Here is a 13,793-nt window from a genome sequence, read left to right as displayed (position 1 = left end):
GTCGCCCTGAACTGATGGCCCCTGGGTGTGCCCACAGGTCACGGTGCCTCTGGGGGATCAGCTCAGGAAGGGAGGAAGGGCCTTTCGGATAAGTCAGACCCTCAGGGTAGTGGGGGAGCGACCGATTCTGGGTGTGGGACGGCCTCTGCGGGTCCTGGGAGGAAGGGTCATGCTCGAATTCTCCAGCATGCTGTCCTCTCTTCCTAGACCCTGGAAACGGCTGGTTATGTGAAGAGCGTGTTAGTAAGTACCACTTGGCACCCCCTGTCCTCACACCCCTTTCCTCTGCATTGTCCCTGGGACCCCACCTATGCTAGTGACTCCTTCCAGTGCAGACAGAAGTGGCAGTGTCAGCAGAGGGTGGATTTTGTGACCACTGTGCTGCCTGCCCAGAGGTTTTGCCCAGGTGACTGAGAACGCCCATCCATGCCCTGGTGGCCTGTGGCGGCTCCCAGCTCCTCTCACTATTACACCAACTATCCATGCGGGGGTCAGATGAAGCCCTGTTGGGGGCACTTCCCCCACCCCAGGTTTCTGAGCGCCGCAGGACAGACCTGCAGTCTGGGCCTACACTGTCACGGTCACAAAAGTGCAGCCGAGCTCCCTGGAGAGAAGCAGTCATTGGTCTCCTTAGGCATTTGTGGGGTCCGTGTCCAACATGTGCACATCTGCTCAGAGAGTCTGCAGGGGCTGGGCTGTTACCGGTCTCCTCCAGTCCCATTTCTGTGTGTGCCGTTCACATGCCCTGCCCCGCACAGGGCACCCCAACCACCACCATAGACATGAAGGGGCTGGAGGATGGCTGAGCGTGATGGGCACCTGAACGGTGGTCACGAGACGTGCTGTCTCCAGCTGCAGAGCACACGCCCTGTGCGGCTGTGGCCGTGTGGGCAGTGTGCCGGTTTGAAGTTACCCTGTACGTCCAGTCGAATGACAACACAGGAACATTAAAGTGTGTATTTGAAACGGACAGAGCTCTTCAATTACTCAGAGAATCTCTTCAACTGGCTCTTGCAGGAGCGTGACAAGCTTTTGAGATACCGGAAACAAAGGAAGAAAATGGCAAAGATCCCCAAGGTAAGTGAGGGACTGCCAGCGTGCCTGCACGTGACACGTGTGTCCCGAGTGCCCCCTACGAGTGGACCTCTTCCTCTGCGGGAGAAGAGAAAATGATTTTATTCCTTCTAAAAATTGTAGCTGTGAAAGAACAGAAACAGGCTGCTAAGTAAATACTCTGTTTATAAATTTAAAAATCCAACCTTATTTCTTTCAAATTTCCGAGAGGTCTGCCATGTGGTGAGCAGGGGTCAGCCCCGGGACACTGGCTGTCCTGCTGCCCTGTGCAGGGACCTTCCTGGATCACACGGTCCTGAGGGCCACACTCTGTGCCCTGTGCCCACACAGCTGGCCCCCATCACACTGTCTGGCCACCACCGCAGTGCAGGCTGTGTCCTGTGTCCACAGGCCCCACTCAAGCCACCTGGCAGACCTGGGGTAACCTCTGTGCAGCACGGTCCTTTTGGGTAAAACTGCGATTTCTATCAGAGGATTTGGGAGACAATTCCAAAGGACCTGGCTTGCGTCCTGCTTTTGCAAAGCATGTGTGTTTTCGTTTGGCTTCTGAACCATCAGCAGTGTCCCCATGCGGGCGATCAGATACTCATTGGGCGCCACTCGCAGCTCATGGGGCTCTCAGAAGGGCCCCTAGGAGACATGAGAGGGCGTCAGTTGTCTCAGGTGTTCAGAGGTTATCCGAGGCTGGGACCCGACAGCTCCATTCTAGCAGAGTGGACCGGCTGCAGGAGTTCTGCTCTGTCCACCTGGGCCCTACCGCCGTGAGTGGCACTTCCATGAGCTGGCCGAGCTCGGTGCCGAGGGCCAGAGGTTGGTGGCCTCTGAGAACCCTGTGGCCAGTGGAACTTCCATGAGCTGGAACTGGAAGCAGCCTGGGGGAGGGGAGCCTGGGATGCCGGAATTAGAGGGGAGCCTTGAGGCGTCCCCTCAGGTGGCCCTCATGCTAGTTAGGCACCTGCTTTGCTCTTGTTTCCATTTTTATTCCAATTTGCCAAGGATGATACTTTTGAAAACACAACAACTAGACAACTGGACAAGTGGCCAAGTGTTGAATGCTGGACTAGTGCTCACTGTCGGTCCCATGTCATGCCATCTGCACGGTGGCAGTTCAGCGCCACTGCCCTGGGATCTGCAGAGCGCGTCCCCACCGTGAAGGTGGACTGTGTCTCCACAGAACTCCAGTCCCACTTCCAGAAGGCCCCTTGGCCTGAGGGCGGGGGGCTGGAGCAGACCCAGGCAGGGACTCTGAGAGCTGGGGTGTGGCCAGGCAGCGCAGGAGGGGCGGGAACGACCCAGGGGCCCCCGCGCTGGCCGGTCGCCCATCTGGGTTTGGACTGAGGCGGCCCTTCTGTCCGAAGCCGGTCATCGTGGAGACCTTCTTTGGGTACGATGAGGAAGCCTCCTTGGAGTCCGATGGCTCTTCCGTCTCGTACCACACAGACAGGACAGACCAGACCCCGTGCACCCCCGACGACGACCTACAGGAGGTAACCCAGAGGCCGCGGCAGAGTCTGGGGGGGTGAGGGGGGGCGGAGCATCGGGCCTCGCGCGGCTCCCTGGAGAGGAGCCTGGTGGTCCTCACGGCCGGGACCCTAACAGTCGTGGGTTTGCACTCTGAGAAACACCCCCTGCCTCTGAGGGCACGCCCAGGCTTCACCCCATCAGTATGGAGGTGCAGAGAGCTCCCCCTCCCAAAGGGCTGCACGGGGAGGTCTGAGCCTCCGGCCCGGGGGCAGCAGCATGACCAAGGGGACATGCTGGGGCGGCACAGGCTTTGTCTCCAATAGAAACATGGCCAGGGTGTCCCCCTGCTGGTCCCTTCCAGAAGGAGGCCACCTCAAACACGGGCCGTTTGAGCCTGTGCTGACCGGAACAAGCAATGGCTGCTGGGCCACAGCCTGACCAGGCCCAGGGGGCTCTGAGGCCAGGGTGCCCACCCCCTCAGGTCTGGTGGATGCCCCAAGGCCATGGACCTGCTTACAGATCTCAGACACAGCCGGAGCTCCCACCAGCAACTTTAGGGGAGCAGAACGGGCTGGGGGCGCTGGGCTAGGTTAGGGTCCCAGGGTCTGGTTGCTCCTGGAAACAGCCGCGCTCCCACGCAGAACTCTGCTTGTCCTCTGAGCAGAGACCCCTTCAGGGTCCAGTGGGAGGTGTCATTGCAGCCAGAAGGAGGTATTGGGGGTCCCTGTGCAGGAAGGGGCCTGCAGTGGGGAGCAGTGGGGAGGAATGCGGCCAGCTTATTTGGGCAAGCGGGACCTCAGGTGAGCCTGCTCAGGGAGGAGGGGCCGGGTCAGGGTGGCCTGACCAGCGGGTGGAAGCCCAGCTGGGCCCCCAGCTGCTGCCCCACGAGGCTCACCCTGACCTCAACCGCCAGCTCGGCCATCTGTCCGCCCCAGGCCGAGTCTGGGCACTAACTGGTGTGTCGTGCGCCCCCAGGGTATGGCCAAGGAGGAGACTGAGCTGAGGTTCCGGCAGCTGACCATGGAGTACCAGGCTCTGCAGCGCGCATACGCCTTGTTACAGGAGCAGGTCGGAGGGACGCTGGACGCAGAGCGAGAAGTTAAGGTCTAACTGACTCCCATTCCACCACGTTCCAGCCCCCACCCGGCACCTCCCTGCTTGACCCCTGGCCAGCAGGGGCTCAGTGGCTCCACCTTCCTGAGGGGCCCTTCTCTCCCGCACTTAATGTCGTCTGGTGATGCTCCCCAAGGCAATTAAGAACCAGGTTCGGGAAGCTGGTGCTGTGGTCAGCTCATTGGGTGGGACCTGCCCCGAGCGGTGCCGGCACAGGTGTGCTGATGGCTGTCCAGAGAGCAAGCTTATCCTGCTCCAGGCCCAGAGTGGGGGGCATGGGGCCCGAGGCTCCTTGAAGGTGACGTCACCTTTTTTGCAAACCTGGCAGAGGAGCTTATAGGCAGCTCTCCCGTAACCGAGGCAAGAAGGTGAGGGAGGGTCAGCGTTTGAGCTCAGGTTTTGCAACTTGCCGAGCTTACTTATCCATCCACCTCGCTCTGAGCTCAGATGCTGTGCCCACCTCACCCCGTGCTTGTCTGGGCAGGCCCAGCCGGGAGCAGATGGATGTCCCTCCTGTACCCTGTTTCCCTGGATGAAGTGGGGGGTGCACACGTCTCGAGTCCTGTCTGGGGAGGTGGGAACTGCTGGCTGCTCGGGGAGGCTGTGGTAAGGGGCTCCCACACCACCATACCTAAAGCCTCTCGGACTCCCTGACTGCCTCCCGGACCTGCCAGAGCTGACAGGCGCCATGCAGGGTGACAGGCCACAGTCCCATGTAAGGAAGGGCTCTCCTAAGCCAGCAGCTTGGGGGGGTGTGGGTCGGCTCTGCTTCCCCGACCACCCTGCAGGGCACAAGGCCATGGTCCCATGAGTGTGTGACTCAGTGTGACTGGCTGGGCAGAGCATGGGCCTCTGGGGACCAGGGGACCAGGGGACAGCGTCCGCAGAGCCCCCTCTGGAGCTGCCTCTGGAGCCACAGGCCTCAGTCCTCTCACCCTCGACCGCCAGGTCACTTAGGTGGGTTTCCTCCTGACGGTTCAGCGAGGGCACCTGTCCTGAAAACGGTGGTGGCAGACTCCTCCCCTGCGACCCCTTCCTGTGGAGCTTGGCTCACCTGCCAGCCAGCAACCTGCCTTCCTCTGGCCTGAAAAGGAGAGATGAAAATGGAAGGGACTTTTTTTTCTAATAGGGAACTTTAAATGTTCCCTCCCCCACTGATGTGCTTAGTTCTTGCCCTGACCTTGGAGAAGGGGGCGTGACAGTCCCTCTTCATACTCCTGGAGCCCAGTGGCCCAGGCAGCCGAGCGGGACTGGCCGAGCCCCTTCTTGGTGGCCAGAGAGGGGCAGCTGCTGTGACTGTTTGGAAGCTGGAAGAACCTGTTCCCCTTTATCCTGTTGGGTACCAGAGAACCCACACAAAAACAAACAAGAAAACTGAGAGTATTTTGGACTAGAGAGTAAAAATGTCCAAACTGCATTTTTTTAAAAGTGACATTCCCATGCAGTCAGACTCTGTATTAAAGCTGGAGATGGTGTCCCTCACTGCACAAGTCAAGGAACCCCTAAAGTGAGGGTGGGCACGGGGCGGGCACAGCCCTTCCTGCACGTGCTCCTGACTGTGGGCAGCTGCCACCCCACCCGGGCCTGAGCCTCCTCCTGAAACACGGGTGCTGACTCACTGGACCCCTCCACCCCAGCCCCTGCCCCAGATTCTCATGAAGGCGTTGCTGTTATTCCCTCAGGCCCTCAGGGAGGGAGGAGGCGGAGAAGGGGGCGGAAGGTGGTGTGGGGAGGAAGACGGGTGGGGGGGTCAGAAGGCAGATCCAGGGCCCACAGACCACAGGAGGGCCCCAGGGCCCCAAATGCTCTCATCTACCCTGGAAGCTGTTCTCGGGGGAGCAGGGGCACCCATCAGGGTAAAGCACCGCATGGTTTAGACCTGAGAGGGAATTAACACACAGGAAAGCGGTTGGCACCCCCCAGAAGCCCAGATGGGGTTTGTGGCCGTCTTCTGAATAAGGGGCAGGATGGGGGAAGGAGGGTAAGTGAAGGCACAGGCGGAAAAGGAGGGAACCAGGCCCGGCAGAGGGCACCGGTGCCCCAAGGGAGGCGTCCTTGGGTGTGGGGGGCTGACCAGCCACACGCGCCGTCTGGGTGTGATCGTGACTGTCATCCAGGAACTGGAAAGACGCCCTTTGCAGCACCCAGCAGGCCCAGCCGTCCTCGTCACCTGTTAGATATTCCCTAACAGCCCCTCAGAATGAACCACAGATCACCCTGGAATCCGAGTGGGGCTGACTTTGCCTACGGCCGCGTCTCCAATAGCCGAACCAGCGGGCAGGCTGTCCTCTGGGTCCTGCCGTGGGACTGTCCTGGCTCCTAGGAAAAATTTGATGTCTGTCTCCTCCCGTCCTACAGACCCGTGAGCAGCTCCAAGCAGAAGTGCAGAGGGCACAGACCAGGATAGAGGACCTGGAGAAGGCCCTGGCTGAGCAGGGGCGGGTGAGTGCCGCAGGCAGCAGGGGCCACGTGGGGTCCGGCTGAGGCAGGCCTGTCCCCTCCTGCTCAGTCTCCAGGACCCTCCTGGAGCTGGGTGAAGTCCTGGCTTGTCCCCAGCCGTGTGGTACCAGCTGGCACTAGGCGCTCACTTCAGAGCCTGTGTGAAGTGCTCTGGTCAGAGCCTCTGCTCTGCCGAGCCGTGACTTGGAAATTGGCTCCATGACTTTACCCGCAGTGTACTTATTTCTGCATTTCATTCCATTTTCAAGGATATGAAGTGGATTGAAGAGAAGCAAGCACTGTATCGGAGAAACCAAGAGCTGGTAGACAAGGTGCGGCCAGCCCATCGCCCGGGAGTCTGGCTGGGTCCCAGGAAAGCGGGAATCCCCCACCCTCGGTCCTGGAAGTGCGGGGTCCCTGCCGTGCCGGGCGGGGCGGACGGCCCCACCGGGCCTTCTGTGCTTCTCACTTCTGCGGTTGCCCCCTCTCAGGCAGCCCGGAAGGAGGCACCTGGATCCAGGCAGAGCCCAGTGTCCCTAGCAGATCCTCGATCCGTGCCTGGTCACGCTGATGGGTTCCGTGGTTGGTGATGGTTAGAAAAACTCTGAAAGAGTTGCCTTTTCGAAACCACTGGAATCATCCCAACCAGAAGCCACTGGGCCAGGGAACTCCACTCCGCACAATGGTCCTCAGAGCCGATGGTCCTGGGCAGAGCCCCTCAGGTGTACAGGAGACCGGGCTTTGGTGTCTGTCACTGCCGAACAAGTGTGAGCACATGTGTGACAAAAGCACGGCTTCACCTGCTGCTGCCCAGTTATGAGCTCTCCTGGCCTGTGGATAATAAGAGCCCTCCAAAGTGCTGCCATCCATCACCCCCACCCCTAGGCTGGGCTTTGTGGGCTGGAAGACTTGATCAGATGTCAGATGGGTCAGAATCAGGGTGCATGGCTGGGCTGTCTCAGGAGTGGCCTGAATAAGGGGCCACCACACGCTCCCCAAGCTGGCCATCCCAGGCTAGATGTCCATCCTGGGCCATCTCCCTCTACAGCACCCAATCCCCCAAGTCCAATCTGTCCCCTGGGGCTGCAGACTGGGGCTGCAGGTTTGTCAGATTAGACCTAGGCAGTTGGTGGCCATCCGAGTGCGTAGGGCCTGGAACTTCTGGGCCAGGTCATGTGGGGAGGCGGGAGGTGGCAGTGGCCACACATCCAGAGGCAGAACAGCCACCGGGGCCTCACAGATCGCGCTGCCAGCACCATGCCTTGGTGACAGGGGCTGCTTGGGACCCTTCCCCACCAGCAGCTGGCCTTGTCCACAGGCAGGTGACAGGCAGAGAAGATAGTGCCTTCCCTGGCAGGCCAGCCCTTCTGCAGGTAGTCCAGGTGGCCATGAGCTCAAGAACCTGATGTGGGCCATCAAACTGTGCTCCACGCAGACCCGCAGCCTCCAAATCAAGCCATGGCCAAAGGCCAGTCGTGCCCCACCGGGGCCGTCAACCCCACATGGGGCCATGCTCTGGGTGCTGTCACATCTTGAATGGTGAGTGACACCTACGTGCTTCCTGTGGACCCTCTACACATACCGTAATGAGCTGTTCCTGTGGCACTCACATGCACATGCAAACAGTCATGTGTGCCCAGAAATGCACGTATGCACATGCAAACGCTCCTGTGTGCACACAACTCATATGCACACTTGCACAACACTCTTGTGTCCACACAAACACTCATGAGGACACTTAAACACTCTTGTGGACACTTAAACACTTAAACACGCACACTAAAATGCACACAAAAGCATTCACGTGCACACTTGAAAGCTTGTGTCCACTTAAACACGCGTGTGCACACAAATGTTTGTATATGAATGAATACTCATGAGCACACTTAAACGTGCACCTGTACACATAACACTCACATGCACACATAAAGGCTTGTGTGTACACTTAAACACACGTGCACACATACACAGAAATGCTCCCGGGTACACGCAAACACTCACATGCACATTTAAACTCTTGCACGCCCATTTAAAACCTGTGATTTTTCTCTGGTATGATGGCCGAGGGGTCACAGCCCCCGCTGTTCAGGGTGACATGCGGCAGTGTGGAAATACCCACCGCTAATGGCACCAGCTCCCTCCGAGGAGACGCTCCTGGTCCGTCAGACCGTCCTCTAAGCATCAGAGCAGGCTCTTCAGCCCATAAGTTCAGCTGAGGGGGGCCAAGCCACCTGCCCACGGTGGACTCTCTCCTGGTGTGTTTGTTTCTCTGTCCTCCGGGTGCCACTGGGGACACACGCTGTGGGCTATGTCGTGACTGCCCTTTGAAAGGTGTGGGCTTCACACATTAGGTTCCTTTGTCAGTCTTGATGTGGAAACAGTCCCTTAATTAGTGAAGTCAGTTCTGGACGGTCACCAGGCAGCCACAGGACATGGCCCCTCCTCCAGACACTGTCCCTGAGACTCTGGGCCACCCTGGGCTTCAAGGAGCGCTGCTCAGGCTATTGGCGAGGTAGGGGCCACGTGGGGACATCTTACCTCTTGCGCCCGCTGCACCAGCCCATTAGATGAGGGGTAGGGCTCACCCAGGCTCACTGGGGGGACCCACACAGACCCATGTTGGAGTGAGGGCTCTGGCCAGGCACTCAGGCGGCTCACTGTCCCCGCTGACCACTGGCAGCTGTCGGGAAAGCCAGGGAGTTGACCTCACGTGACCTCCAGTGTCTCGTCCATCTTCTATTTTATAGATTAAACATATGGAGACAGAAGAGGCTCGGTTAAAACATGAGGTCCAGGATGGGAAAGACCAAAACGAGCTGCTGGAATTCCGGATCCTGGAGCTGGAGGTGCAGGGCGGGTGGGAAGCTGGGCGTGAGAGGAGGTGTGAGTGTGGTTGCCCGCATACATGGCCTTCCTGACACACACGAGCCTTTGCACACGACCCAAAAGGCCGGTTGGAAAGGGCACATCTCTCTGTATGAGGGTACCATGCAGTGACCAGCTGCCCTTCTCCTGGGCTCCGCTGTCCTGACCCTCGCGTTCTGCTGTGCCCTAGGCCTGCTGCAGGGGTGGGGGCAGGGGCGAGGCTCCCTTGGAAAGGGTCCAGCAGGGCCTGGAGAGCCTCTTGGCTGCGCTCACCTTCCACCGGCCACTCTCCCCTGAGAGGGTGGATGGGACATGAGGTCCACTTTGAGGCCGGAAGGCAGTGACTTGGGCTGGTACCCACCTGCTGGCCGCCCGCACACAGCTCCAGGGCTCCCGTTCAGCACACCTGGCAACAAGGAGGTCATGACCCTTGCTGGAGGGTTGACCATCCTCTCATATGACTTGACCCAGCTTTGCTTGCTGTTCTTCTGCTCCCGAATTTCCACCTGGCTTATTTCCTGGAGTCCTAGCCCACCTGAGATGTGGGGCATGGGGTCCCCACTTGCCCACTGAGGAAGTGGGTTGAGTCCAGATGGAGCTGCCCCTTAGGGTCCTCCCATCCACCTCCCTGGGTGGCAGGAAGGTTGTGAACCCCCACCCCCCATGTGTGACCATCCCCATGCTGGACGAGCGAGCCCAAGGGCCGTCTGGGCTGGAGGATTCTGCTCCGGTCGGCATTGGTCCAGGGACCATCTTCTGGGGCCGCTGCTTCTGTGGCCAGAGCTTCATTTTCACAAACACTGTGCTGAGCATGTTTGGTGGCCTCTGTGGCTTCACCATGTTCCCTGGGCCACCCCCAGCACAGCCTCCATGGAGGGAGGAGAAGGGAGGGAACCGCCGCCTCGGCCCAGCCTTGCTTTCTGTCTAGGAGAGGGAGAGGAAGTCGCCCGCCATCAACTTCCACCACACCCCCTTCGTGGACGGCAAGAGCCCCCTCCAGGCGTACTGCGAGGCGGAAGGCGTGACGGTAACCCCCTGCCCCAGCTGTGCCCTGCCTGCCCACGCCCAGCACTGCCCGGCTGGCGCTTACCTGCCGCGTGTCCCTTGTCTCTGCCTCCAGGACATCCTGGTCACAGAGCTGATGAAGAAGCTGGACATCTTGGGGGACAACGCCGTAAGTGTATGTTGCTCTCCTGACTTGTGCATGCCTCCTCGTGCTGAGCGCCCCGAAGCCCCAGTCCTCCGTGGTCCAGGGGCCCCTGTGAGTCCCACTGCAGACCTGCCACAGGCTGCCCTCCCCGGCTGCACCCTCCTGGTGGCCAGAGCTGCTTGAGACCGTCCCTGGATTTGGGAGACATTCTGTTCCTTTCTCAAGTTGATCCTGCACCTGCGGGGGTGGCGACCAGCACCCCGAAGCCCGGCGGGGGTGGGGCCCCTGCTCTGCCTGGGTGGGAAGCCCCTGCTGTGCTCACCCGACTCCTTGGCAGACACACTCGGGCCACAAGTGCTCAGTGTCTGCAATCCCTCTCAGTCCTTCTCTCCTCCACACCCTCGGCGGGGTGGGGCTGTGGCCCGTGGGTGCCTTAGACACTCCAGACTCTAGGGGTTCTCATGTCCTTGGTGTTGGAGGAGGGAAAGAGCCCATAAACAATCCTCAAATCTCATTTAAGGCCGAGTTCCAATTGCTACAGCAGACTCCTCAAAGCGATTCTAATTACTGAGTGGAAAACGTGACTGCTCCTCTTCACCCCCCTCCGTCCTCTGTCCATCCATCCATCCTCCATCCTCCATCCTTTGTCCATTTATCTTCCGTCCATCCTCCGTCCTCCATCCAGCCATCGTCCTGCACTTGTTGAGCCCACCTGCCCAATGGGGGGCTTGAGTGCACTGGGTGGCAGCCCCACTGCACAGCCCAGAACTTCCCCCACCAAAGGGTGCTAACAGGCATGTGGGCTGCAGCTGTCCTGAGGCACCGCGGCTCCCCATCATGGCCACTGCTCTCAAGAAAGAGCGAAGCACTTCATCAAATTAGTGCACTGCATGCAGTTGGAGGAGAAAGAAAAGAAAACAAATGCATGCAATCTCTCTCTCTCTCTCTCTCTCTCTCTCTCTCTCTCTCTCTCTCTCTCTCTCTCTCTCTCACGCACACGCACACGCACACCAGGCACTCATGCAGCCTGGCATAAGTTTCCCTGAAGGCAGGAGGGATGGGGGCACCCGACCCCAGCCCCAGCACCACACCCGAGCTGGGGTGCAACGTGTCCCATGGACAGAGCCTGCCTCTGTGCCTACAGCAGTCAGTCACTGCCCCCCATGCCCTTCCTACCCCTTCCTGTCTGTCCCACAAGTTGGGCCTAGCAGTGGGGACAGCCCAGCTCCCGCCCTGGCACTCATAAAGGTGGCAGGTGGGGTCTGAGAGTCACCGCCCTGGCGGGAGCACCCAGTTGGGCTCCTTGGGATGAGACAGGAATAAGACATGCAGAAATAAGGAAGAAACATCAGACGTGGGGACCATTCCACAGCTATGCGTGTTTTACCTTTGCTCCACATTTGTAAGTGCCAATGCAGGCCTGCATATGCAGAGAGCTCACTTTAAACAAAGATGGGGGCAGGGACAGAGAATGGGGTGCCTATATCACTGCCTGCCTGTTGATACGCTGCCCCACCTGCACAATTCTGCCTTGGTGGGCGAACGTAGACCATCATGGTGACCAGCAGTGAAAGGATGAGAGAGGACAAAAGGGACAGTGTACCCCAGAGTGAACAGGGTCAAGAGTAGAGGGTATCACAGACTCCTGGGGGGGCATCTTAGTAAAGGCGTCCTTAGCTGTGGCCCCAGCCCCACCACCCTGCTCCTGTCACATCAGCCCCCCTAAGCACCCATCACTCAATCCCACCGTGACCCATCATTGAACCCCATCATGCTCCTGTCATTCAGCCCCACCTCCCACCCATCATTCGTCCCAGCTGCCCGGGAAGGCCCAGACTCTGACTATATGTGTATTCTGCTTTCGGCCGCAGAATCTGACCAATGAGGAGCAAGTGGTCGTCATACAAGCCAGGACAGTTCTGACTTTAGCTGAAAAGGTAACAGTGACAGTGTGGGTGCTCCTGGGAGCTGACCAGGCTCCCTGCAGGTGTCCTTCTTCTGCTCAGCTCAGAGAAAATGCTCTTCCTGGGAGGAGGGGTCACAGGGAGAGGGGAGTCTGCTGATCCTATCCTCCTTGGGAGGTCTGCCACGCTCTGATCAAACAGCACCCACCATGCATGTTTGCAAATGACAGATTTAGCCAGACCTTGCCCCAATACCAGCCCTGCCTCAGTTTCCCCTCCGAAGGCCAGGAGGTGTGGTGGGTCTATAAAGCCATCAGTATTCTATTTGACCTGCCAGGACCCTCCTCTGGGAGCTGCCCAGCCCACCTGTGCTTCTCAGCCACCAGCTTCCCTGCTCCCAGGGCCATCAGCCTGCTGCTGGTCCCACCCCACAGCCGGAAGCTGACTGGAGCACACTAGGCTGCTGTCAGCACGCCGTCCTTTAGGCCTACAACAGGAAGGGGTATTCCATCACGTAGGGGTTCAGGGGCCAGGACTGGGGGAGAACAGGACCCCGTCCTTCATCTCCTGGCAGAGCTCATAGGTGAGGGGGTGGGGGACAGACTCCCAGGAGACCAGGCAGGGTGTGGGCTGGGGCCTGGACCCTGCCTCGCGCTGGGCACACAGAGCTTGCGGTGCCAGCCGAGCCCGTGACTCCCAGTGAGGGGAGCTCTCCCCTCCCAGAGGAAGAGTGGGGAAGACAGCGGCCACCTGCCTCCCTCTGTCCCCAGGCTGTGTCCAGGGAGCGTGGGAGGTGGGATGGTTCTGGTGCCTGTGTGGCGACTTGAGGGTTACCGTCACCTGCTCTTTCTGTGTCCAGTGGCTCCAGCAGATCGAAGAGACGGAGTCAGCCCTGCAGCGGAGGATGGTTGACCTGGAGAGTGAGAAGGTCGGTGGGTGTCTTGCCAAGAGGCCGGCAGCACAGAGTCGCCCGGTCGGGCGCCCGAGGCCGAACCACGGCTCCTCTTGTGTTTCAGGAGCTGTTCAGTAAACAGAAGTGCTACCTGGATGAGGAGCTGGATTACAGGAAGCAGACCCTGGACCGGGCTCACAAGGTAAGAGAAATATGGCTGCACAACCCCGGGTGGGGGGACTTGGGGTAGAAATGGGAAAGGTGTTCCTATGTCCAGTGGTGTGTCTCGGGACTGTGCGGGCCAGGCCTCAGACCCTTGACTGGGAAGAGCCTTGGCGCCGTGTGACCGTGTGGGGTCACACCTGTCCCTCTGGAGCCCTGTCGCTCGGCAAGTTCCGAGGGTGCCTTGCTGCCATCATCAAACCCTTCACCCCATGAGTGCAGGCACACCTTTGAAAGGAGCTGGTAAGACAGAATTCATTGAACAATGATTCGCTCACTAATCAACTGAACACAGTCGAATGCTTAAGTCACGTCATTATATGGAGGTTCCTGTTCTGTTCCCCACCCCCATGTCTAAGACGTCATATCCACCTGCCTGTGGGAAACAGCATCTCCCCACTGAGGAACCTGCCCACACTTCCTTTCTAGCAATGTTATTCCTGTAAATTAATGTCACCTTGCAGGACAGTCCTGGGCTGTGTGTGCCTTTGTCTCCCACCGAGACCACGGGTGTCCAAACTGCAGCCCGCGATCCATTGTTAATTGGCCCGCAGCAAATTCCAAAAATATATTTAGTTTACTTAAATAAACCAGGTGAGGCAATACGTGCTTCAGCTCGAGTGAGTGCCCCGGCTGTTTGTGTATTTTACCGCATATGGCCCTTGGTGAA

General features: G+C 59.1%; 1 protein-coding gene across 13 annotated transcripts in view; it reads left to right on the top strand.

The window, feature by feature from the left end:
• The window catches only part of JAKMIP3 (Janus kinase and microtubule interacting protein 3), a 71,886-nt gene that overhangs the window by 42,067 nt on the left and 16,026 nt on the right, over nucleotides 1–13,793 (top strand). For 9 of the 13 annotated variants that reach the window (XM_081074027.1, XM_081074028.1, XM_081074031.1 and 6 more), the window contains 12 exons: nucleotides 208–243; nucleotides 1,018–1,077; nucleotides 2,433–2,561; nucleotides 3,514–3,642; nucleotides 6,010–6,093; nucleotides 6,360–6,422; nucleotides 8,838–8,936; nucleotides 9,884–9,982; nucleotides 10,076–10,135; nucleotides 11,977–12,042; nucleotides 12,869–12,937; nucleotides 13,026–13,103. In XM_081074027.1, coding sequence (XP_080930153.1) covers nucleotides 208–243; nucleotides 1,018–1,077; nucleotides 2,433–2,561; nucleotides 3,514–3,642; nucleotides 6,010–6,093; nucleotides 6,360–6,422; nucleotides 8,838–8,936; nucleotides 9,884–9,982; nucleotides 10,076–10,135; nucleotides 11,977–12,042; nucleotides 12,869–12,937; nucleotides 13,026–13,103 — 972 coding nt within the window. The remainder of the gene's footprint in view (nucleotides 1–207; nucleotides 244–1,017; nucleotides 1,078–2,432; nucleotides 2,562–3,513; nucleotides 3,643–6,009; nucleotides 6,094–6,359; nucleotides 6,423–8,837; nucleotides 8,937–9,883; nucleotides 9,983–10,075; nucleotides 10,136–11,976; nucleotides 12,043–12,868; nucleotides 12,938–13,025; nucleotides 13,104–13,793) is intronic. The other 4 variants (XM_081074026.1, XM_081074025.1, XM_081074034.1 and 1 more) reach the window with 1 other exon arrangement.

This window comes from Rhinolophus hipposideros (genome assembly GCF_964194185.1).
Source record: "Rhinolophus hipposideros genome assembly, chromosome: 15".
In the NCBI taxonomy this organism is placed as follows: domain Eukaryota; kingdom Metazoa; phylum Chordata; class Mammalia; order Chiroptera; family Rhinolophidae; genus Rhinolophus; species Rhinolophus hipposideros.
This window is presented reverse-complemented; position numbering and strand designations above follow the sequence as displayed.